The following is a 24140-nucleotide window of genomic DNA, read 5'->3' on the forward strand; positions in this document are numbered from 1 at the left end:
CTCTCCAACCATGGCGGAAGGAGGCCCTTGATCATTTTTCAGATGAGCCCCCCAGTGGGGGTGGGGGGGCCAGTCTGGTCTCCACCTGCCCTTCCTTCCCACTCAGTGAGGACAAGGTGGGCCCAGGCCTCCGGGAGGGGGACGGGGAACTGGCACAAAAGCAAGGCCTGGGGTTGGTGTGTTTGAGCGTCAGGTGAAGTGGCTCCCCCATCCCCCAAACAGGAAAAAGCTCAGTATTTGCTCAGCTATAGAGACCTGCTGCTGTGATGTGGCCTGTTCCACCTCCACCCAGTACATGGGGATGATCCTGGGGGATGAGGGGGCCACAAAAGAGACGCTGGAGGAGACACTCCCACCCCTGGCCGGACTGGGGCTTTGGGGCCAGAAGGTTCACAATAACGCGGTTTGTCCGAACGTCACGGCTTTTATTGGGAGTTGGGGGTTTTGGGTGCCCTGTCAGGTGATAAGAACATTAAAAATGGACTCAACGTAAAAGAATCTTCTGGACCCTTCTAGGACAACATGGCCATGACCAGTAGTGCTAGAAACCAGTCTTCAAGCCCCCAGTGCCAAGCCATGGCCCCCCCACCTGCATACCTGTGGTCTCCCCCTGCCAGGCACCCTGTGCTGGGCACAGGGACATCCCTGCCAGGCCCAGAGGGCCTTGTGTTTTTAAGGCAGTCAAATCTTGCAGCCTGGTTCAGTGCCAGCTCCAAGGGCTACTGGGCAGCTGCAAGGGTCTGAGGCCCTTACGCATTCCTGTGAGTCGGGTGTCCCCAGCCCAGGCCCTTGACTCTGCCCTGAGCTTGCAGCTGGATACAAAGTGCAAAAAAGCTTGGCTCCTTCTGTATTCTTTAAAAAAGTCTCTAAAAACAGCCTCCAAGTCCACGCCCTTCCTGGCCCATCAGATCCTGGTGGCATCTCAGGGTCCTGCCCCCCACCCCCACCCCGGCTCCTGCAGGCAGACCTTATTGCTGTGCTCCGGGCCTGGGGGCGGCTGAGGTGCCCCTCTGTCCTCCAGCAGGGCACGAGTGACCTGAGAGGCCCACTCAGGCAGAAGAGACGCAAGCTGGGCCGTCCAACTGGTTTCAACTGCCAGCTTTACCAATGCAGCATTTATTTTAAAATTAAATTAAATTAAAAAAAAAAAGATTGCATCACCAGGTAGTTTTCTCGATTAAGGATGCAGCCTGACCAGGGCGGGCCGTGGCCGGGCGGCAGCAGCATCACACTGGGCCATTTAAGGCAGCTCCTTCCGGCGGGGCATCTGTCTTCCTGCAGGAATGGGGTGGGGTTGGAGCCGTGGGGGCTGCGGGCCCTGTCCGCACCCCCTACCCCACACTCAACCTGCTCACCTGTCCTTTGTCACTGTCCCCAGGGTGGCCACCATGGCTGGGGCTGTTGTGACTGCCATGATGGGCCCTAGGGGGACCGCCACGGCCACTGCAGAAGAGACTGCTGGGGTGGGTATGGCGGGGCCAGCCTTGCTCAATGCTGTGATGGCCACAGCGGCCACAGCTGGGGCAGCGGTCACTTCCTTTGGCGCGGGGCAGGCAGGGTCGAACAGCCGGCTGTCAGGACACTCGGCCCTGCATGGCAGACACGGGCTCTGGTTACGGGCACCCCCACCCTCAGTGCCACCCCACCGCATGCCGAAAGACCAGCTGGACAAAAAGGTCCAGGTGGCCTGGAGCACCATCTTTGGCCCCTCCCACTCCTGCCCTCTGTGGGGTGGCCCAGGTTGTGCCCAGCCAGGCAGCTCTGCGGCTCCGAGTTCCAAGTACTGGGACAAGCTGCCTGTCCACTGATGACCTCAAACCTCCTTCCAGGCAGCGCTCAGATCCTGCTCATCAAGCGCCTCATTCTCCAAGGGCCCCTGAGGCTCCTGTGCCGTGATCTCAACGTCAGCCTTACACTGGGCACAGTGTGGGGAAACCGCCTGAGGGACGGGAGGGGAGAGAGGATCCTGCCGGGCATCTAAGGGGCTCGCTCTGGAGGGGGTCAGGCACCCCAAGGCCCAGCCTGGCCATGAGCAGCAGATGGGCCCTCTGGCCTCCTGCAGGGCGAGGACACTGAGTGTCTGACCCCGCGAGGGGGCGCTCAGGTCAGGTGGGGGTGCGAGGAAGCTCACCTGCAGGCTGGGTCGTCAGGACGGTGCAGGCAGAGCTCTAAGTGTGGCAAGTTTTATGCAGAAAGCCCCGTGGAAAAAAGCAACTTACTTTGCACAATGATATTCCCCGCTTTTCAGAGCAAAGTTTTTTACGGGTGGTTTAGGAAAAGTGGGTAAAGGTTTGTTTTGGTTGACATAGTTTCTGACGCCCAGGCTGGAGTGCAATGGTGCAATCTCAGCTCACTGGTTCAAGCGATTCTCCTGCCTCAGCCTTCCGAGTAGCTGGGACCACAGGCGCCCGCCACCACGCCCAGCTAATTTTTGTATTTTTAGTAGAGACGGGTTTCACCATATTGGCCAGACTGGTCTGGAACTCCTGACCTCATGATCCGCCTGCCCTGGCCTCCTAAACTGCTGGGATTATAGGCAGGAGCTACTGTGCCTGGCTGCGTAGACTGTTAAGAATTTCAGTGACTAGGCTGAGCGTGGTGGCTCACGCCTGTAATCCCAGCACTTGGGGAGGCCAAGGCAGGTGGATCACGAGGTCAGGAGTTCCAGACCAGTCTGGTCAATATGGTGAAACCCGTCTCTCTTTTTTTTTTTTTTTGAGACAGAGTCTTGCTCTGTCTCCCAGGCTGGAGCGCAGTGGCCAGATCTCAGCTCACTGCAAGCTCCGCCCCCCGGGTTTACGCCATTCTCCTGCCTCAGCCTCCCGAGTAGCTGGGACTACAGGCGCCCGCCACCTCGCCCGGCTAGATTTTTGTATTTTTAGTAGAGACGGGTTTCACCGTGTTAGCCGGGATGGTCTCGATCTCCTGACCTCGTGATCCGCCCGTCTCGGCCTCCCAAAGTGCTGGGATTACAGGCTTGAGCCACCGCGCCCGGCCAGTGAAACCCGTCTCTACTAAAAATACAAAAATCAGCTGAGCGTGGTGGCGGGCGCCTGTGGTCCCAGCTACTGGGAAGGCTGAGGCAGGAGAATCGCTTGAACCTGGGAGGCAGAGGTTGCAGTGAGCCGAGATCATACCCACTCCAGCCGGGGCAACAGCGCAAGACTTCATCTCAAAAACAAAACAAAAAAAATTATTTTCAGTGACTAAGAAGGACTGAAGCCCACACAGAAACTCTGTATGACTTTCAACCCGAGGGGCTCTGGCCTGGGCTTCCCAGTGACTTCGGCATCAGGACATCCACTGCTGTGGCGTTGGCCCCGTTTCCTGTGCTATGCCCCCCACTTGCTGCAGATGCCCTGAGGACAGGGTGGCCAAACAAGGGGAGGAGCTGTGAGCAGAGACGGGGCTTGCCGGTCAACAGGGTGGGGAGAGCCAGCCTGGTGCTGAGCTTGCAGCTTGGCTGGGGGAGATGCCTGAGCCCCAGTACCACACAGACCTTCCAGGACTGCCGGGGGTCAGCGAGCAGGACGCTCTGAGGTGTCAGACCTGTTCCACATGTGAGGGGAGGGCAGCACAGGTGGGACGCATGCAGGCTGAGCTGCATTGGATGGTGAGGCTGGGGGGCATCCTCACCCTGCTCCAGGCAGGCCCTTCACAACCACAGAGCCAGGAGGGACTGGGATGTACCACCAGGTGACAGGCACCTTGTCCCCTCCTAGAGAAATCCAGTCCAAGGACCTCCCCACTGTTGCCTGGACCTACTGGGAGCTCAGGCCCCAGGGCCTTTGCATAGCTGTACCCTTGCCAGGTGCACCCTCCTCCCCCTGTCAAGCCCAGTCCTATCCTCCCCCTTAGGTTTACCTGGCCCTGGCATCTACCCCATCTGTCCTGCCCTCCTGCTAATCTCCCACCCCCTGACCCCAGAGGCCAGAGTGGTATCTGTTCACTGAAGAATGCCAGGGACCTTCTTCCTGCGGAGGGCTGGATGGGGTTCAGCTTGCTGGAAGGGCCGGCCAGACTCCAGCCTCCTCACAGGGAGCACCTCCCTCTCCACTCTCTCCCCACGAATGGCTCTTGGGGGCTCAAGGGAGCCTGGGCCTCTGCCCACCTGCAAGCTGCCTCCAACTCTCAGTGTCTGGACGCCCCAAATGCAGTCCTGAGGCCCCCGCCCCAATTCTACTGTCCTGCTTCTGAGGCGTCTGGGGATCTCAGGCCTCCTGTGGAAGCGGAGCAGCGGGCGAGGTCTGCGTGAGCTCCACAGATGCCCACTCGCCTGCTGGACTTAAAAGTCTGTGCCCCTCCCTGACCACCAGGGTACCCAGATCCCAGGTGGCTCAGCCAGGCCCAGAGCCCCAAGAGCTGGGCTGTTCTCTCCAACTGGGATCTGGGGTAGGGGCTGCTCCCCCAAGTCCCTGGAGGACTGTCTGGGACATCCAGGCCCTGTCTTCTTGTCTTAACCACTCACGACGGAGAACACATGTTCTGTTCGAGAAACGAGCCCCCACACTCCCCCCATCCGGCCTCCACTTAAATGCGTAGGCATCACCACCCCGAGCCAGCCTCTGAGGGGTCACAAGGCCATGGGGGAAGCAGTGTGGGGAAGACCTCTGACCTGGCCTCAGCCTGCTCTGGGGGGAGCTGAGACCTGGGAACAGCCTGGAAGCCGCACCCTTTGCACTTGGGCAGGCCCGCCCCGCTCCCCACGCCCCACACACCTGCCGACAGCCTCCTCTGTCCTGGCCACTGTGGGCAGCGGGGGGGCCTCCCGGCCGGGTCTCCTGCTCACGGCGTCCACGGCACTCGCTGCCTTCTGGTAGTCGTCCTCACTGTCGGAGCCCCCAGAGGAGCTGCTGTCAGAGGCCAGCAGGGGGGCCTTCCTGGTGACACACACGTTCCAGGCACATGGAGAAGCTGGGCTGACTGCAAAGGAGGAGGCCTGTGCTGTCCAGTGAGGCAGGAGGGGCCATGAGGCACGGCCACCCTGGCCATAGGGCCCGCATACACGTGGCCTCTCACATGCAGCCTGTTGCCTGCACACGTGTGCCCGTGTGGGAGCCACATGATGAGGCAGACAGGCTCACGCGCCTGCCATGGGGTCTCCACACAAGCAACCCTGTTGCCTCCCCCATGATACAGGGCAACACGCCTTGGTCTCACAGGAGGACGCAGAGGCTCAGGGAGGGGCCCGCTCCGCCTCGTGTGGTCCTGCCACAGCTCCTTCAAGCACCTGGGACACCAGTGTTGGCAGGCAGCTGTCACTCACCTGGAGCTCTCAGCCTTGTCTGGGGAAGCTTCTGAGCCTGACTAGGGGGCTAGGGGCCAGGGGCTCACATCAGGCCCCAGAACGGCTTCCTGCCAGCACCCCACCCACACACATCTCAATACTGGGGTCCTGGGGCTGCTGGCTGGAACCCAGGGTGCAGGCCTGGGCTGTGCCACCTACTCAGACCGGGCTTGGGGCCAGCCCGATGGCCTTGCTGCCTCCCCTCTGGGGGCCTCCCCATCCGCACGTGGCTGCTCCAGTCCCACTGCTGTATCAAACCCCAATGTCACCAGAGGCCCAGCAGCATGCGGGGCCCTGGCCACCACCTCCCACTGCCCCCAAGGAGGGCGGCCAGCTGGCCTCAGGCCTTAAACTGGGCAAGGCTGGGCCTCTGCAGCAGCCTGGGTGCTGCCTGCACTACTCCTACTCACAGGCTTTCTCAGGGCCTTGGCTTCGGCTGCCCTCAGCCCGGCTGCGTTCTGTGTCCACTGGAGAGCTGCACCTGGGCCCTGACTCGGAGCTGCAGGCAAGCACGAGGACAGGGTCAGTCCCGGGGGACGGGCGCCTCCTGACCCTGACGGGCACTTCCTGGCACGGCCCCCTCCTGCCAGCGCATTTGTTACCAGCAGAAGGGCTGGAAGTCGGTGAACTTGGCCCAGCCTTTCTCCTCTGGAGCTGAGGTGCCAGCTGCCCACACGCTGGAACCCACGTCCCTCACCACTCCTGGGGCTGTGGGTGTCGAGTTCGCTGGCTCCTCAAACACTGCCGTCCACATGGCGCCTGCTGGGGGAGAGAGACGGGTCAGGTGTGGGCAGGCCTGCCTGGGGTGCTGCAGGCAAAGGGAAGGCAGCGCCCCCACCCCGGGGGCCCCACAGAGGTTGACAGGAACATGGAGCTGATCCAGGAGGGAGGGCTGGGCAGTGCCCATCAGCCCCTCAGAGAGCAATGGGGCAGCTTGAGGGTCCTGACAAGCTGCCAACACCATGGGGCGTGTGACCCGGGCCTCAGGGAGGCGCCTGAGGGGCCCCAGGCCTCCAGCAGGGCTGAACTGACTGTGGAGGTGACACCATTGCCCTGCCCTACCCAGCAACCGACAGAGATGGCAGCTCACCGAGCACCACGGGCCCCTCCCTGGCCTCGAGAATGGGGTGCCTCCCTCCTATCTCAGATGTTCCTGCTTCCCCAGGGTGTCATCCTTGCTTTGTCAGTCTCAGCTAAGAGCTGAGCACCTCCTAACAGAGATTCCTGTCCCCCCGCAAAGTCCTGAGTGCCTCAGTGCTGCCTCCAGGGCAGGGGTAAGGAGAGGGATCTTATCAGCCGTGCGGCCTGTGGGGTGGACCAGCTCCTGCCACAGACGTAGGCTGTGAGGGTGGTGGCCAGCCTGAGCTGCTGTGCTGGGGAGGGCGTCAGGCCCGTGCCCGATTTCGTGGGGGCTGGGTGGACGATGAAGACTAGGTGGACACCACCCACCAGCCTTGGCGACGTGGCTGAGTGACCACAATCAAGAGGCAGGGCCAGGAGACCACCTTGTGCTGGGCACAGGGCAGCACAGACCCGTACTCAGGATGGCTGGGAAAGAGCTGGGGATGCAGGCTCCGGGCCACAGTGAGCCCTAAATGAAGCCTCCACAACACCCAGGCCAGGGTACCATGTCCTGTCCCCGACACCCATGGCCCCGGCTCCGGCCCCCAGCGCCACCTTCTGAGTCACCCTCCACAGGGTGGGCTGCCTTCTTCCCAGGGGCCGGGGGGGCACCTGCCCCAGGTGCATCTCCGTGTGCTTCTGAGCTCGCCTTCCCGTCCTGGCCTCCGCGCTCTGGGCCATTCTTTGAGCAGCTCTCTGAAGCATGGGGGGCTCCAAACCTGGGGGAGACTCAGAGTCAGATGCCTGGTGGCCCAGGACAGACGCCTAACGTTGAGGGTCAGGGACGGCCCCAGGCTCGGGGCTGAGGGTGAGCACAGATTGTCTCGAGAGAGGAGCAGGAGTCGCTCTAGGCCTCAGCTCCGGGCTCCTCAGGGTCACCCACTGTGTTGGGCCCCAGAACTTGCAGGACAGGTGTGCCTGCTCTGCGAGCCAGAGTAACAAACAGCAGGGCGTCGGGGCGTCTGACGGGTGTCCTGGGGGCTGCACCTCCTCGGCAGAGGCTTTGGGGGATGGGCGGGCCCCGCACCTGGCTCTGGCCATCACCCGGGTGGCACAGCGAGTGTCACTGTCCTCCCAGATGTCCTCATCCTCATCGTCATCAAAGGGCTGGATGCGGTCGCTGCAGCAGGCCTCAAACAGAGCTGCGCTGGGCTGCAGAGTAAAACACCAAGGTCAGTTTCCAGAGGGTCTGGGGGAGACAGGAGGTGCTCTCCCCAAAGGGCTCCCAGATGGGCTTAGTTCAGGGTGTGGGAGCCCCGGGCTGGAGGGCAGGATGGGGAGGGGCAAGGAAAGCGACTGTTCCGAGCTCCACAGAGGGGCCTCTCCCAGCCCCACCGCATAGGCCCACGGCAGACCACAGGCCCACGGGAGACCGAGCCATGGGCGCGGCCTGAGCTGCCTGGGAAAAGGGTGCCCGCACGCCACACAGCCCCACACAGTCCCACACAGCCCCGCTGGCTCACACTGTCCTCGTCAGCGTCAATGTTGAAGTTGATCTCTGCGATCCTGTCAAACGGGGCACTGCAAGAGCAAGGAGAGTGGTCTCAGCGCTCCTGCCTCCTCGCTGCCCGTCGGTGGCCGCAGTGCTCCTCCCCTGGTGCTCACTGCAGACATCAGGCCGCACTCCCGGCAAGGCCTCAGGGAGCTGCCCCCATGGGACCCCAGTGGCGAGGACGGGCGTCCAAGAAGACTTACTTGATGTTGTCGTCCTGGTCTGCAAACTCCTCATCATTGAAGCCAAACTGATCCACAAAGCTGGCCGCCATCTGCTGGATCTGGTAGTCAGAGAAAGCCTGGGAGGGAGGGAGGAACGCCGGTCATGGAGCAGCCTCAGGCCTGGAGGCTGTTCTTTGGAACCACAGGCTCTCTAGTTGTTCAGGAGCTTCTCCTCCAGCAAAAGCCGGCAGTAAACTCTGACTGTTCAGGGCTCACGATTCTACCAAAACTCAGGCTGCGTGCCCGCTGCGGTCACATCTGAGATACGCCCCATATTCTGACTTTGGAGTCCATCTGCTGTGTTCTCAGTGCTCTCATCAAGGTGGAGTGACTTTGGGGTTCTCCCCTCAGACCCACCCGCCCCATACGTGCTCGGAGACGAGCCCCCTCTCCCCTTTGCTAGTGAGATGCCATCAGACTCGTCTGGAGGACCAAGCGCAGCGCACACAGGTGCCGGCCACGCCCTCACCTGCTGAAGGGACAGCTCGTTAGGGAAAGCACCCTCAATGTCCTCGTCCTCACTCGAGGAGTGAAGGTGGTGAGTGCTCACCTAAAACACAGGCCAGACGGGGTGGGCGTGTGAGCCAGCCCAGTGCCCCAGACCCCACCCAGCCCAGCGCCCAGGACCCTGCCCAGCCCAGAGCTCCCAGACCCCGCCCAGCACGTCACTCGTCAGATCTCTGGGCCCCAGAGGCCGTGCTGTGTAAGGTGCCCAGCTGAGGCCAAGGCCCCGTGACAGCCCAACCTCCAAGTGCAGGGGGCAGGTTGTGGGTCTCAGGCAAAAGGGGCCCTCTGCCAATAAGCTACAGCTCCTGGAGTGGGAGGGAAGAGACCTGAGGCCAACACCAGCTCTGCAGAGGTCCTCAGAGACCCAGCCCTGGTGTGGCACAGGACAGGGTCTCTGTTATGGACACCAGCCCAGAGGACACACTGCACACCTGCGGGCTACGCAGGGCCACCGCGTGCAATAGGAGCAGGCAGGTGTGCGGCCCTTGTGCCTCCCTTGGCCTCTGCCTCAGGGCAAAGGCAGGAGCGTCGGACGGCGTCCCAGCACCGTGCTCGTGCCGAGGGGCAGCCCCGAGCCTCCTCACCAGGTCCACAGTGTTCCTGCGGTTCGTCTCCGTCAGTGTCTCCTCCACGAAGCTCTCCCAGCGGCCACGGCAATCCGCAGGGAGCCCTGCAAGGGAAGTGCTGCCTGGTGAGCCCTGGGAGACCCTGTGCAGATGGCGCAGGGCACCCAGGAGGTATGGCAGGTACATCGCGGGTCCAGGAGGATGGGGAGCTGCTACTGCAGTCAGTCTGTCTGAGGGCCTGAAGCACGGGCTTTGCTGGATGGGAAGGAGGCAGCATAGCTGTGTGTCCGGAGGGACCTGGGGCCACACTGAGATTGAGGTGCAGCAACTGTGGGCAGGGTGGTGGGTACATCTGCCCCTACGGAGACCCCAATGGGCATCCGAGTTCCAAGTCTGTTGGTGCGGAAGCCCACGGTGAGGAACTCCCAGAAATACAGAAGCCATGGAACAGAATCTGAGAAAGCAGCCAGCTTCCTTCTCCCCACCTCACAGGCCCAAACTCAGCAGCAGCCCACAGGCCTAGGCATGCGTCATGTCTGTTTTTCCGGGGAGGTCAGAGCCCTGGAAGGACTCACAATCCAGAGATCGTGTGGGATGACCCAAGGGCTTCCTGCTTGCCCCTCGCCTCCCTCAACTGCCCCTGCCCTGGAGAGCCGTCCCTGGCCTTGACCTCTACCCATGTGCTTTGCCCTCCAGGATGTGGGGAAGCTCCTCCTGCCCTTTTATTATTTATGACGGCTGCCAGCGGGCCTGACCTCGCCAGGGCCTAATGGAGCCCAACCCAGGAGACCCCTCACTATGGTCCTGGGGTGCAGGGAGGGCTATCCAGAGCTTCTTCACCTTACACAGGTATAGGGAGGAGGGGCCACAGCTGGGCCTGCCTCTGCCACACACGTGCTGGGCCCGCCTCTGCCACACATGTGCTGTGCCTGCCTCTGCCACACATGTGCTGTGCCTGTGCCCATCTAACCCACTGTGTTCTTAAGAAACAGGCTGCTCCCTGCTCCCCTGAGACTTGTGCTAGGAAGTCTCACACCTGAGTGAGAAGGAGACTCTCGGATCACCTGAGCGCAGAGCACGCGGCCAGGACAGCCCAGCCAGGCGGGGCTCCGTGAGCTGCAAGGAGCCTGGCGGTGCTAATGGCTTCTGAGCACCAGCTCCGGAGTCACCAACTGCCCCGGCAGGACTGTCTCTTGTGCCACATGCTGACGCCTGGCAGGGTCTCCACAGAAGTCCGCCCGAGAGAACTGACCCATGAGACCCAGGCCCTCCTGAGGAGATATCTGATGTGTGAAGTGAGAGGCAGAGGCAACCACGGGGTCTCTCACTGTCAGTGCAGTCAGCACCTGCTGACGGGCAGAGGGCAGCCTCAGGCGGCAGCTCCTTTGGGGCCCCGGTGCCCGTGACCAGCAGAAGGATGATCGGGTTGGGGGCTCACCTCGGATGACCTCGCTGATATGCGTCTGCACAGGGCCCCGCTCCAGGTTCTGTACCACCGCGTTGGCGATCCGTGTGAGGTGGCCCATGTTCCCACGTCTCATGCCACCCGCTGCCCTGAAAGCAACAGGCACCATCAGGGCAGCCTCCTAGTCCCGACCTTGCCAGACCCACGACCCAGAAAAGCAAGTGGCAGAGGCCTCCAGGTTCACTTCCAGAGCAAGCGCCCGGCCTCTGCCCAGTGCTCGCGCCCCCGGCCCTCCCTCCAGGATGCTTCTGTTTGAGCAGCACCCGCCACGTGCAGAGGCTCACCCCAACCTCACCACCAAAAGTGCCACTGAGACAGACGAGGAGACAGACACTGCTCTCACCCCATTTTACAGACAGGGAAATGGAGGCAGAAAGGCCGTGGCATGGCCTAAGCCCCGCTAGTGGCGGCAGTGGCACAGGAGGTAAGCACACCCTGTCAGCTACAAAGCTCAGGCTCAGCACCCTGCAGGGAAGGGCGGGCAGGACCTCCATGCTGTGCAGCCCAGCTCAGCCTCTGCTTCCCCCACAGATGGCTCTGGGCCAAGGACAATAAGCAGGACGTGTTCTGACCAGAGGGAGCACCCATTAAGCAGCAGACACGGAAAGACCAAAATAATGTGTCCCCGCGTGCGAGTGCTGACGGAGGGCCCGAGTTCTCGGGGAAGATCAGGAATGGACAGGGGACTCGCAAGAGTTTGGCAAAGCCTAGGCAAATCAGGTTGGGCGGGGCCTAGAGCAGGTGCCTGGTGGGCACGGGACCGCTTCCTGTCAGCTCCCCAAGTAGCATTTGCAGCTGTCCGCCCAGTAGGAGGGCCCCTTGCACGGCAGCCCCAGAGTGTGGGGCCACATCGCACACCCGACACTCCGCCCGCTCCTGCAGTCCTGCACGCAGTGCCACCAGGGCTTGGGTGAGGTGTGTCTCTGCATCCCTGACTGGCCAGGCGGGGTCCCTCCATGTCCGAGTGGCTCTTACTGTGTGTGGTCGTTGGCTTCCCAGGCCTCCAGGATCCTCTGCACCAGGCAGCACTTCTGGAACAGCTGGTGGGTGGGGTAGGGGCAGCGTGAGTCAGGGTCTGAAGGAGGCAGGCACTCCTCCACCCATCCCTGGACGAGGCAGGGCTGGCTGGCGGCCACCACGTCTGTGTGGACTTTGCAGGCCCTTAACTGCTGCACACGCACAGCCTCCGCCTCCATGGTCCTCACCAAACACCAGAGGAGGGTGCTGTTCAGTGGCTCATACTGCTGAGCGCCCTGAAGATGAGGCCTGAGAAAAGGACCCTCGCCCTTCTCCTCTGACTCCTGGAATTGCCCCCTGACTCTTGCCCTCTCCGGGCCTTCTCCCCGTCTCTCAGTTGCCCCCGACTTTGGTCACTCTCCTACCCTCTTCCACCGTGTCCAGAGCGAACAACTAGGGCTGTGTGTCCTCAGCACTTTCTCACCTCCAGGCCCTGACACAGATCACTTCTTGTACCTGAGATGTTTTTCCTGGGCTCCACCTCACACTATGATATACCTGTGGCCCTGCTATCTGGGTGACGGTCCCTGGTTGGCCTGCAGGTCCCTCAACACCCTCTCCCCACCATGCAGTTCCCACCACTGACACTGCCGGCCCCCTGGGCATTTATTCTCCGGGCGTCCAGCTGGAGGCCAGACTGGACTCATCCCCTGCAGTGCTAACCCCTGCCAGGCCTGCACATAGAAGGCACCAGCACCCTGCTGAAGGCAATGAGACCTGCAAGACCCACTCAAGTCCCCTGTCTACGAGCCTCCGACCAGACACCTGGGACCCTTTCCAAGCCCTGCCCCCGTGTCAGCTGCACAGCGAGGACCGGCACACGTCAGTGCTGACGTGGACGCGGTCTGAGTGGGGCGCAGCTGGCGCTGATAAGCTGGATGCTGTTTGGACTCACGTGGGTCACCATTGTGTTGTCAGGGAGGCTGGCGGGAGGCTGGGGGGTCTCCAGGCTCCGGTTCCCGTTCTCATGCAGAGGCTCCGCCCTGCTCTCGGACCCGCTGGCTTCTGTCCTGTCCTCGCGGGCAGCGTGGGAGAGAATAGCGGCTATGCAGAGTTCCACTTGGAAGTGCAGAAAGTTATTCCAGGTGTACTTAAAGAACAAGTCCTGGGTAAAGAGGACAGAAGACAGTCTTAGGTCGGTTTTCTCCTGCCAGCTACACCACAAAGGTGAGGGAAACCCTTCCTAAAGATGGCGTCCTAACTCCTCATGAGTAGTCTGGGCAGCCAGGAAGGAGTTTTAGGCGTTTTCCTGAGGCTCATCTCTCTGTTACAGAGCTTCTTCAAATTCAAATAGCCACGGGGCACTTCCATCTCCTGCCTGTGGGTGACCATCAGTCTCTGCTCCGATCTGAGTCATCATCTTCTTTTTACTTTCTGCGGGTTTATTTTTTTTATTTTTTATTTTTTTGAGACAGAGTCTTGCTCTGTTCCCAGGCTAGAGTGCAGCGGCGCAATCTCGGCTCACGGCAACCCCTGCCTCCTGGGTTTAAGTGATTCTCTTGCCTCAGCCTCCAAAGTAGCTGGGATTACAGGTGCCCGCCACCATGTCCAGCTAATTTTTCTATTTTTAGTAGAGACGGGGTTTTGCCATGTTGGTCAGGCTGGTCTTGAACTTCCAACCTCAGGTGATTTGCCCGCCTCAGCCTCCCAAAGTGCTGGGATGACAGGCGTGAGCTGGGATGACGGGCGGGAGCTGGGATGATGGGCGGGAGCTGGGATGACGGGCAGGAGCCACCGTGCCTGGCTTCTTCTGTCCTTAAGTTGGAAGCTGAACTCATTTGTAGCCTTTCTTCTTTTGCAGTCTATCTTTAAAGGCTACATTTCCCCGTATACAACCAACTTTAACTACATTCTACACATTTTGCTAAGTAGTATTTTTATTATTCTTCAGTTCTAAGTATGTGAAAAGTTCCTTTATGATTCTGCCTTTCTTGTGAGTTACTGGAAGTGTGTGACACTCTCGAGCACACGAGGATTCCACCCAGGACGGCAGGCGTGTGCCCATCATCCACTACACACACAGGAGACTGGGAGGGGCATATCCAGACACCCCTTAAGGGAGCCCAGACCTAAGCAGCACGGGCTGAAGCCCAGAGGAGGCTCTGGCCACCTAGGCACTCCCCTGGGGACAGAGGTGGCGGAGCGAGGACAGCTGCTGTCTCTCACCTCCCATGTAGCCTCTTCCAGACGAGGACAGACAGGGGGACATAGGTCTGACCCACTCACCCCCACTGTTGCCTCTTACATTCCAGGGGCCACGGCAGCCTGTGTCTCAGACCCTCTTCCGCCTCCGTGGAGGAGGAGGACTGTGTGGGGAGGGAATGGGGGAGGCAGATATTCCACACCAGGATTCCAGCTTGAGCCCCTGGTTCCACACAGTGGGGTTGGAGCTAGAGAAAGGCAGGAGGCTCATTTGCTTCATGTTCTTCTCCACAGGAACACGGTCCTAAATCTCAGCTTCACCTTCTCTGCCCACATGACCTTGAGCAACCCTGGAGGAGGCTTGACTGTGTTACCTCATCTATAACATGGAGTCAGACCTACCTCTCAAGAAAGAAAAGCCCAGACAAGATGACTTTGCTGGGAAGTTCTACCGAACATTTATTTTGTTGCCGTTTGTTTTTCATTTCCTGGCAATGAGTTCTACCACACATTTAAAGAAGAATTAACACCAATCTTTCTCAAACTCTTCAAAAAAACTGAAGAGGAGAGAACATTTTCTAATTCATTCTGTGAGGACAGCATTACCCCTGATACCAAAGCCAGACAAGGACACTACAAGAAAAGAAAACTACAAACCAATATTCCATATGAACATGGATGCAAAATACCAGCAAACCAAACTTAGCATCTTATCAAAAGAATTATAGGCCGGGCGCGGTGGCTCAAGCCTGTAATCCCAGCGCTTTGGGAAGCCGAGACGGGCGGATCACGAGGTCAGGAGATCGAGACCATCCTGGCTAACACGGTGAAACCCCGTCTCTACTGAAAAATACAAAAAACTAGCCGGGCGAGGTGGTGGGCGCCTGTAGTCCCAGCTACTCTGGAGGCTGAGGCAGGAGAATGGCGTAAACCCAAGAGGCGGAGCTTGCAGTGAGCTGAGATCCGGCCACTGCACTCCAGCCTGGGCGACAAGAGCGAGACTCCGTCGCAAAACAAAACAAAAACAAAAAACAAAACAAACAAACAAAAAGAATTATATACCAGGATAAAGTGGGATTTGCTCCTCAAATGCAAGGATGGATCCACATATGAAAATCAATCGATATACGACATTAACAGGGTAAAGGACAGAAGCCAAATGATATCTCAACTCATACAAACAAAATCTGGTAAAATTCCACATACGGCCAGGCCGGGCACGGTGGCTCACACCTGTAATCTCAGCACTTTGGGAAGCTGAGGAGGGTGGATCACCTGAGGTGAGGAGTTTGAGACCAGCCTGGCCAACGTGGTAACACCCGTCTTTACTGAAAATACAAAAATTAGCCGGGCGTGGTGGTGGGCACCTGTAATCCCAGCTACTCAGGAGGCTGAGGCAGGAGAATCGCTTGAGCCCAGGAGGCAGAGGCTGCAGTGAGCCAAGATCACGCCACCGCACTCCAGCCTGGGCAACAGGAGTGAAACTCTGTCTCAAAAAAAAAAAAAAAAAAAAAATCAACGTACTTTCTTGATAAAACACTCAAACTAGAAACAGAAGGAAACATCTTCAGTATGATAAAGGCACCTATGAGAAGCTCATAGCTGACAACACATTCAATGCTGAAAGACTGAAAACTTCTCTAAGATCAGGAGCAAGGCAAGGATGCCCCCTCTCACCGCTTCTATTCAATCTTCTCTTAGAAGTCTTAGCCAGAGCAATTAGGCAAGAAAAAGAAAGAAAAGGCATCCAAACGGTAAAGGCAAAAGTAAAATTATCTTTGTTCCCAAATGACATTTTTTTTTTTTTTTTTTTTTTTAGCAGAGGTTTTGCTCTGTTGTCCTGGCTGAAGTGCACACAGTGGCGTGATCTTGGCTCTGCAGCTCTGACCTCCCAGACTCAAGCGATCCTCCCTCTTCAGTCTCCTGAATAGCTGGGACTACAGATCTGTGCCACCACACCTGCCTAATTTTTATTCTCATTTATTTTGTAGAGATGAGGTCTCACTATGTTGCCCAGGCTGGTCTTAAACTCCTGGGTTCAAGCAATCCTCCCGTCTAGGCCTCCCAAAGTGCTGGGATTACAGACATGAGCCACCACACCCAGCCTGATATGATCTTACACATAGAAAATTCTAAATATTCCACATAAATTGCTAGAGATAATAAACAAATTCAGCAAAGTTCTAGGATACAAAATTGACACACAAAAAAGCAGTTGCATTTCCATACACTAGCACTGAATAATCCAAAAAGGAAAGAAAACAATTTTATATCTGATAGCATCCAAAATAATTAAGTCAAGGAGATAAAAGATTCGTACACTGCAAACTTCAAAACACTGCTACAAGAATTTAAAGACCCTGCACTCCAGCCTGGGCGACAGAGTGAGACTCTGTCTCAAAAAAAAAAAAAAAAAAAAAAAAGATTTAAAGACCTAGGCTGGGCGCGGTGGCTCACACCTGTAATCCCAGCACTTTGGGAGGCCGAGGCAGGTGGATCACGACGTCAGGAGATCAAGACCATCCTGGCTAACATGGTAAAACCCCGTCTCTACTAAAAACACAAAAAATTAGCCGGGCGTGGTGGGGGGCGCCTGTAGTCCCAGCTACTCGGGAGGCTGAGGCAAGAGACTTGTTTGAACCCAGGAGGCGGAGGTTGCGATGAGTCGAGATTGCATCACTGCACTCCAGCCTGGGCAACAGAGTGAGATTCTGTCTCAAAAATATAAATAAATAAATAAATAGGAAGATATCTGTGTTCACGGATTGAAGACTTAATATTGTTAAGAAGACAGTATTACCCAAAGTGATCTATGAATTCAATGCAATCCCTCCCAAAATCTCAACAGCATTTTTGCGAAAATCGAAAAACCCATCCCCAAATTCATACAGAATCTCAAGGGATGACTTTAAATAGCCAAAACAATCTTGAAAAAGAACAAAGTTGGAAAACTCACACTTATCACTTACTACAAAGCTACAGTCACCAAAATAGTGTGGCACTGGCATAAGGACAGACATATGGACAGAGCCCAGAAAGAAACCATTGCACACACGGCCAGCTGGTTTTTTTTTTTTTTTTTTTTTTTGAGATGGAGTCTCGCTCTGTCGCCCAGGCTGGAGTGCAGTGGCGCAATCTCAGCTCACTGCGAGCTCCGCCTCCCCGGTTCACGCCATTCTCCCGCCTCAGCCTCCCGAGTAGCTGGGACTACAGGCGCCCATCACCACCTCTGGCTACCTTTTTTGTATTTTTAGTAGAGATGAGGTTTCACCACATTACAGGATGGTCTCGATCTCCTGACCTCATGATCCACCTGCCTCAGCCTCCCAAAGTGCTGGGATTACAGGCGTGAGCCACCGCGCCCGGCCAGCCAGCTGGTTTTTATAACAATTAGGCCAAGAGCATTCATGGGGGAAAGGACAGTGTTTCTTTTTTTTTGAAACGGAATCTTACTCTGTCACCCAGGCTAGAGTGCACTGGCGCGATCTCGGCTCACTGAAACCTCTGCCTCCTGGGTTCAAGTGATTCTCCTGCCTCAGCCTCCCAAGTAGTTGGGATTACAGGCACCACCATCACGCCTGGCTAATTTTTATATTTTTTGTAGAGACCGAGTTGTGCCATGTTGGCCAGGCTGGTCACGAACTCCTGACCTCAGGTGATCTGCCTGCCTTGGCCTCCCAAAGTGCTGAGATTATAGGCGTGAGCCACCGTGCCTGGCCTAGGACAGTCTTTTCAACAAGTGCTGGGAAAACTGGATAACCCCACGTAAAAGAATGAAGCTGGACCCTTATCTTACACCAGATACAAAAATTAATTCAAAATGGCTCAAAGACCTAAACATCAGAGAGAAAACATAAAACTTTTCTAAGGAAGCACAGAAGAAAAGTTTCATGGTGCTGATTTGTAAACGACGTTTTTAGATATGACACCGAAAGCACAGGCAACAAAGAAAAAAAGAAAATTGGATTTCATCAAAATTTAAAACTTGTGTGTCAAAGGAGTAAAGGCAGGTGGCTGGTGGCTCACGCCTATTAATTCCAGCACTTTGAAGTCAGGAGTTCAAAAACAGCCTGATCAACATAGTGAGACCCCATCTCTACAAAAAATATAAAAATTAGCTGGATGTGGTGACGCACGCCTGCAGTTCTAGCTACTCAGGAGGCTGACGTGGGAGGATCACTTGAACCCAGAGTTCAAGGTTACAGGGAGCTACGATCACTGTACTGCAAAGACCCTATGTCTAAAACAATTTTTTTAATGTAAAAAGATAATCCAAAGAAAATATTTGTATATATCTGATAAAGGATTAATATCCAGGATATGTAAAGAACTTCTAAAACTAAAAAACAAAACAAAACAAAAAAACTCAATTCAAAAATGGTCAAAGGGCCGGGCGCGGTGGCTCAAGCCTGTAATCCCAGCACTTTGGGAGGCCGAGACGGGCGGATCACGAGGTCAGGAGATCGAGACCATCCTGGCTAACACGGTGAAACCCCGTCTCTACTAAAAATACAAAAACTAGCCGGGCGAGGTGGCGGGCGCCTGTAGTCCCAGCTACTCGGGAGGCTGAGGCAGGAGAATGGCGTAAACCCGGGAGGCGGAGCTTGCAGTGAGCTGAGATCCGGCCACTGCACTCCAGCCTGGGCGACAGAGCGAGACTCCGTCTCAAAAAAAAAAAAATGGTCAAAGGAAGGTTGAATACACATTTCTCCAATAAAGCTATTCACATGGCCAACGAGCAGAAGACGTACAACATCACTCATCACACAGAGACACCGTTCCACACGCACCACACGGAGACACCGTTCCACACGCACCACACGGAGACACCGTTCCACACGCACCACACGGAGACACCGTTCCACACGCACCACACGGAGACACCGTTCCACACGCACCACACGGAGACACCGTTCCACACGCACATCAGATGACGAGCATCAGCCACACGGAGACACCGCTCCACACGCACCACACGGAGACACCGTTCCACACGCACCACACGGAGACACGTTACACCACGACACCACACGGAGGACACCGTTCCCATGCACCACACGGAGACACCGTTCCACACGCACATCAGATGACGAAGCATCAGCACAGCGGAGGACACCGTTCCACACGCACGAGATGACAAGCATCAGCCACACGGAGACACCGCTCCACACGCACCACACGGAGACACCGTTCCACACGCGCATCAGATGACGAGCATCAGCCACACGGAGACACCGCTCCACACGCACCACACGGAGACACCGTTCCACACGCGCATCAGATGACGAGCATCAGCCACACGGAGACACCGTTCCACACGCACCACACGGAGACACCGTTTCACATCCACATCAGATGACGAGCATCAGCCACACGGAGACACCATTCCACATGCACCACACGGAGACACCGTTCCACACGCACATCAGATGACGAGCATCAGTCACACGGAGACACCGTTCCACACGCACCACACGGAGACACCGTTTCACATCCACATCAGATGACGAGCATCAGCCACACGGAGACACCATTCCACATGCACCACACGGAGACACCGTTCCACATCCACATCAGATGACTATCACCAGAAGAAGGAAGACAAGTGTCAACGGGATCAGGGTGAGGATGTGGAGAAAGGGGAGGCTTTGCTGACAGGAGGATAAAATGGTGCAGCCACTGTGGAAAGGTCTGGCCTCAAAAATTAACCATGGAATTGTCACATGACCTGGCTTCGTAGGTATTTATCCAAAAGAACTGAAAGTAAGGACTCAAACAAGTATTTGTACACCCACATATACAGCAGCCTTATTCTCAGCAGCCAAGGCTGGAAGCAACCCAGCTGCCCACTGACGGATGCATGGACAGAACGTGGCCCCCCACAGTAATTATTCAACCTTAAAAAGGAAGGACAGCCGGGCGCGGTGGCTCAAGCCTGTAATCCCAGCACTTTGGGAGGCCGAGACGGGCGGATCACGAGGTCAGGAGATCGAGTCCATCCTGGCTAACACGGTGAAACCCCGTCTCTACTAAAAATACAAAAAACTAGCCGGGCGATATGGCGGGTGCCTGTAGTCCCAGCTACGTGGGAGGCTGAGGCAGGAGAATGGCGTGAACCCAGGAGGCGGAGCTTGCAGTGAGCTGAGATCGGCCACTGCACTCCAGCCTGGGCGGCAGAGCGAGACTCCGTCTCAAAAAAAAAAAAAAAAAAAAAAAAAGGAAGGACATTTGGACATACACTACAATACTGAATGAGCCTTGGGCACATAATGCTAAGTGAAGTCAGTCAGTCACAAAAAGATAATACTTTATGATTCCACTCATAAACTACACCTGGAACAGTCAAAGTCAGAGACAAAGAGAAAGGTGGTTTGCCAGAGGCTGTGGAGAGGGAGAATGAATGGGGAGTTAGTGTTTAACAGAGAGAGAGTTTCTGTGTGGAAAAATGAAAAACTTCTAGATATGGATAATGGTAATGGCTGTACAAGATGGTGAATGCACTGAGTTACACACCTTAAAATAGTTAAAACAGCCAAGTTTATGTTATGATATTTTACCACAGTAAACATAAAAGACAGGAAGAAAGTGGAAGAGAGAATTCTTTTAAAGAGGGAGAAGGGGCCAGGCACAGTGGCTCATGCCTGTAATCCCAGCACTTCGGGAGGCCAAGGTGGGTGGCTCATGAGGTCAGGAGTTCGAGACCATCTTGGCCAACATGGTGAAACCCCGTCTCTACTAAAAATACAAAAAAAATTAGCTGGGCGTGGTGGCGCATGCCTGTAATCCCAGCTAGTCCGGAGGCTGAGGCAGGAAAATCGTGTGAACCCAGAAGGCAGAGATTGCAGTGAGCCGAGGTCGCGCCACTGCACTCCAGCCTGGCGGTAGAGCGAGACTGTGTCAAAAAAAAAAAAAAAAAAGAGGGAAAAGGACAGTAGGTCCTTTTGTGATTGCTTCCCTGAAGCAGCCTGGGATCTCACAGCCAAAGCAGTGCCCCAGAACTTCTACATGCTGACAGAACTTCTGAGCCAGACAGCACTTTCAGCCCAATTCTGAGGCCGGCTCATCCTGGGACTAAGACTGCAGGGAGATTCCAGCAGAGCCCCAGAGCCAGGCAGAAGAGGGGAGGCTGTGTCTGCCGACAGGACCCACTAGGGCAGTGCCCCTCGCCCTCAGGGGAGCAGCCCCGTGCTCTCTGCAGAGGAGCCTGCTGCCCACAGCCAGGGCTGCTCACTGGCACTGCCCGCCAGCACCGCCTGCCCTTTCCTCTCCCCAGACACCTGGAGCATCATGCAAGCCGTCTGCAGGATGGAGAAGCACTGCCCGCTGCCTTTGACAAAAACTGCCAGGTTGACCTTCGATTGTGGAAGATGGAAGCTTCTCTTCGAGCACATTTGATACTTAATAACCACCAGTCAGAACATGAGAAAGGATGTAGACATGTCACTCCATTCCGTCAAACAGGGCTAGCAATCCGCCTTCTGCTTTCAGGGCAATTCTACAGTAGACCTGTCACTTCCCGTGAGCCTGCAGCTGAGACACACCTCACTGTTGCTCTGTGCCCCACCAGAGACCTGTGGTCCAGCCTTGGGACTTGGGACTGGAACCTCCCCTTGGCAGAGCTTTGTCCAAATGCTGGGGCCCCACTCTGCGGCTCCCGACAAGTCCACAGCCGGGCCCGGCACGCTCACAGACACGCAGCGGGGCTAAGGGGCCCACTTACCAGCAGTAAGTCCATGGTGTTGAGCCGGCAGAGCTCCTGGTTGATGCTGGGTGTGTTTGTGTGCAGCAGTGCTGCCATGAGGCGGGCGCCATGCAGACGGGCATTCCCCAGGGGCTCCTCCAGCACACCAATGGTGGTCAGGATCGCTTTCTTCTGCAAACACAGAAGGCACCACGCAGTTAGGCCCTGTGAGCAATGAGGCCACTGCTGGAGTCTCTGGGACCCAGCCTAGGGTGGTGAGGTACATGGTGGGGGTTCCTCAGGGAGGGCTGTCTGCCAGAAGAAATGAAGGGATCAGTGGGGTGAAGAGGCTGCTGCTCCCCTCAGGGCCTCCGAGAGTGCTCCCAGGATGCTCACGGGCACTCCAGTCTGAGCCTGTGGGGCCAGAGAGCCGTGCACCTCAGTGGGTGAGATGTCCAAGATGGGGCCAGTGGCACCAGTCTGAGGCCAGAGCCCTCGGCATGATGCCTCGCTGAGGATGCCCAGTGGGGCTCCCTCTGCGGACACGACCTCAGAACACCAAGTTCACAAGTGTCCCATGAACACACTTTGGGGAGACGGACGGAAATGCCTCCTCAGATGGGCCGCAGGTCTTTTCTGATCCCCCACACTCAGCATAATGCGTCTGCCTTCTCTTCACTGAAGGCTCCAGGCTGACAAAACAGAATCCCAGCCCCCCAGGGCTCGCCAGTGGGGCAGGTGGATCTTACCAAGGTGGCGAGTGAGAGGAACTGAGCTATAGGTAAGGAGGGCGCTACGCAGCGGGGCGGGAGGGTTGTGTCTGGGGAGGGTGAGACGGGATGGGCAGTCGCCTGGCTGGCAGTCTGAGCCAGGAGGAGCCTTTGTGTGCTTCACCCTCCTCAACATGACCCACGCACTGCCCAGTGCTGCTGAGCGGGGCAAAGGGCCTCCCCTGCCACCCCCTGGTCCCCTCTCTCAGGAGCCCCTTCCCTGCCACCCCCTGGTCCCCTCTCTCAGGAGCCGAGCATCCCTTAGCTAGGTGCCCTCAACTTGGAGGCCAGGCCTATGGTGACCTCCAGGTCAGTTGCAGAGGCAGAGAAGAGCATTTGCAGATCTGGGAGAGCAGTCCTGAAAATGTGTTTTGGCACCTACCCGGTGCTTCTCAAGTGGGGGTGTGGGAACGGCTGTCTTAGAACACATTCACTCCACACTCTGCTTCCTATGGGACAAGCTGTGGGTTCTCCTCCCTGCAAATCAACCTCCCCTGCGACGCCTCCAAAGGCACTCAGCAGTCGCCACGGCCATTTACCTTGGGCGGGTTGAGCAGGAGCTGGTGGAAGTCCTTCAGCCGAGGCTCGATGCCGTGTAGTACACTGCTGCTGACAGTGTATGACCTTTCCAGTCCCTGAGAAAAGGAGTCCACCAAGCCCTCTGTCCTGTGGATGAGGAAAGCAGATGGAGACCGGGGACACCAGGGCCCTGTCCAACCTCACCAGCAACTCAGTGTACCCTCTTCTTCCAGGAAGAGCCCTCTTAACTTTCCCAAAAATAAATCCGAGAGGAATGCAGCTACCCAAGGTCTCCACACGTGATCTGGTGACTGGTACAGGTAGAAGAGAAAGGCACTAAAGACCCTCAGGAAGATGTTTGCTTGTGACATCCGAGAATATGGAGGCAGGGGAAGTGACGCAGGACTCATTGCCCCCAGCACCAGTGGGGGTGCTGCTCCGTCCTCCTGCTTTGAAAACCTTTACTGTGCCGGGCGCGGTGGCTCAAGCCTGTAATCCCAGCACTTTGGGAGGCCGAGACGGGCGGATCACGAGGTCAGGAGATCGAGACCATCCTGGCTAACACTGTGAAACCCCGTCTCTACTAAAAAATACAAAAAACTAGCCGGGCGTGGTGGCGGGCGCCTGTAGTCCCAGCTACTCGGGAGGCTGAGGCAGGAGAAGGGCGTGGACCCGGAAGGCGGAGCTTGCAGTGAGCTGAGATCCGGCCACTGCACTCCAGCCCGGGCGACAGAGCGAGACTCCGTCTCAAAAAAAAAAAAAAGAAAATCTTCACTGCTATCCCTGTATCTTTCACACTGTTCCTGTGTGGACCTTTTTTTTTTTTTTCCTTTTTGCTGGAGTCTCACTCCATCGCCCAGGCTGGAGTGCAATGGTGCGATCTCAGTTCACTGCAACCTCCACCTCTTGGGTTCAAGCGATTCTCCTGCCTCAGCCTCCCGAGTAGCTGGGACTACAGGCATGGACCACCACACCCGGCTAATTTGTGTATTTTTAGTAGAGACAAGATTTCGCCATGTTGGCCAGACTGGTCTCGATCACCTGATCTCAGGTGATCGCCCACCTTGGCCTCCCAAAGTGCTGGGATTACAAGTGTGAGCCACCATGCCCAGCCCCTGTGGTGTTTTCAAGCAAGTCTTCTGAGATATTTATTTCAACACTCTTTCCAGTTGTAAAAATAATACATAATCACTTATTTTTTAAAGTAAAAAGCAAAATAATTTTAAAAATCAGAGAGCGAGGTGCAGTGGCTCACACCTATAATCCCAGCACTTTGCAAGGGACAGGCGGGAGGATGGCTTGAGCTCAGGACTCTGAGGCCGCACTGAGATATGATCGTGCCACCACA

General features: G+C 56.7%; 1 protein-coding gene across 29 annotated transcripts in view; it reads right to left on the bottom strand.

The window, feature by feature from the left end:
- Positions 1-1083: 1083 nt before the first annotated feature.
- The window catches only part of PPP6R2 (protein phosphatase 6 regulatory subunit 2), a 101370-nt gene continuing 78313 nt past the window's right edge, over positions 1084-24140 (bottom strand). For 11 of the 29 annotated variants that reach the window (XM_033233463.1, XM_033233448.1, XM_033233451.1 and 8 more), the window contains 16 exons: positions 22813-22939; positions 21543-21695; positions 12576-12785; positions 11639-11703; positions 10637-10752; positions 9217-9302; positions 8595-8675; positions 8105-8202; positions 7873-7930; positions 7437-7561; positions 6965-7128; positions 5890-6049; positions 5698-5786; positions 4719-4923; positions 1356-1589; positions 1084-1275 (listed from right to left, as the gene is read on the bottom strand). In XM_033233463.1, the coding sequence (XP_033089354.1) occupies positions 1227-1275; positions 1356-1589; positions 4719-4923; positions 5698-5786; positions 5890-6049; positions 6965-7128; positions 7437-7561; positions 7873-7930; positions 8105-8202; positions 8595-8675; positions 9217-9302; positions 10637-10752; positions 11639-11703; positions 12576-12785; positions 21543-21695; positions 22813-22939 (2020 nt within the window). In that variant the 3' untranslated portion in view covers positions 1084-1226. Of the gene's footprint in view, positions 1276-1355; positions 1590-3864; positions 3975-4718; positions 4924-5697; positions 5787-5889; positions 6050-6964; positions 7129-7436; positions 7562-7872; positions 7931-8104; positions 8203-8594; positions 8676-9216; positions 9303-10636; positions 10753-11638; positions 11704-12575; positions 12786-21542; positions 21696-22812; positions 22940-24140 lie in introns of those variants that run through there. The other 18 variants (XM_033233447.1, XM_033233446.1, XM_033233459.1 and 15 more) reach the window with 8 other exon arrangements.

The sequence above is a fragment of the Trachypithecus francoisi genome, unplaced genomic scaffold, assembly GCF_009764315.1.
Source record: "Trachypithecus francoisi isolate TF-2019V2 unplaced genomic scaffold, Tfra_2.0 Lachesis_group14, whole genome shotgun sequence".
In the NCBI taxonomy this organism is placed as follows: domain Eukaryota; kingdom Metazoa; phylum Chordata; class Mammalia; order Primates; family Cercopithecidae; genus Trachypithecus; species Trachypithecus francoisi.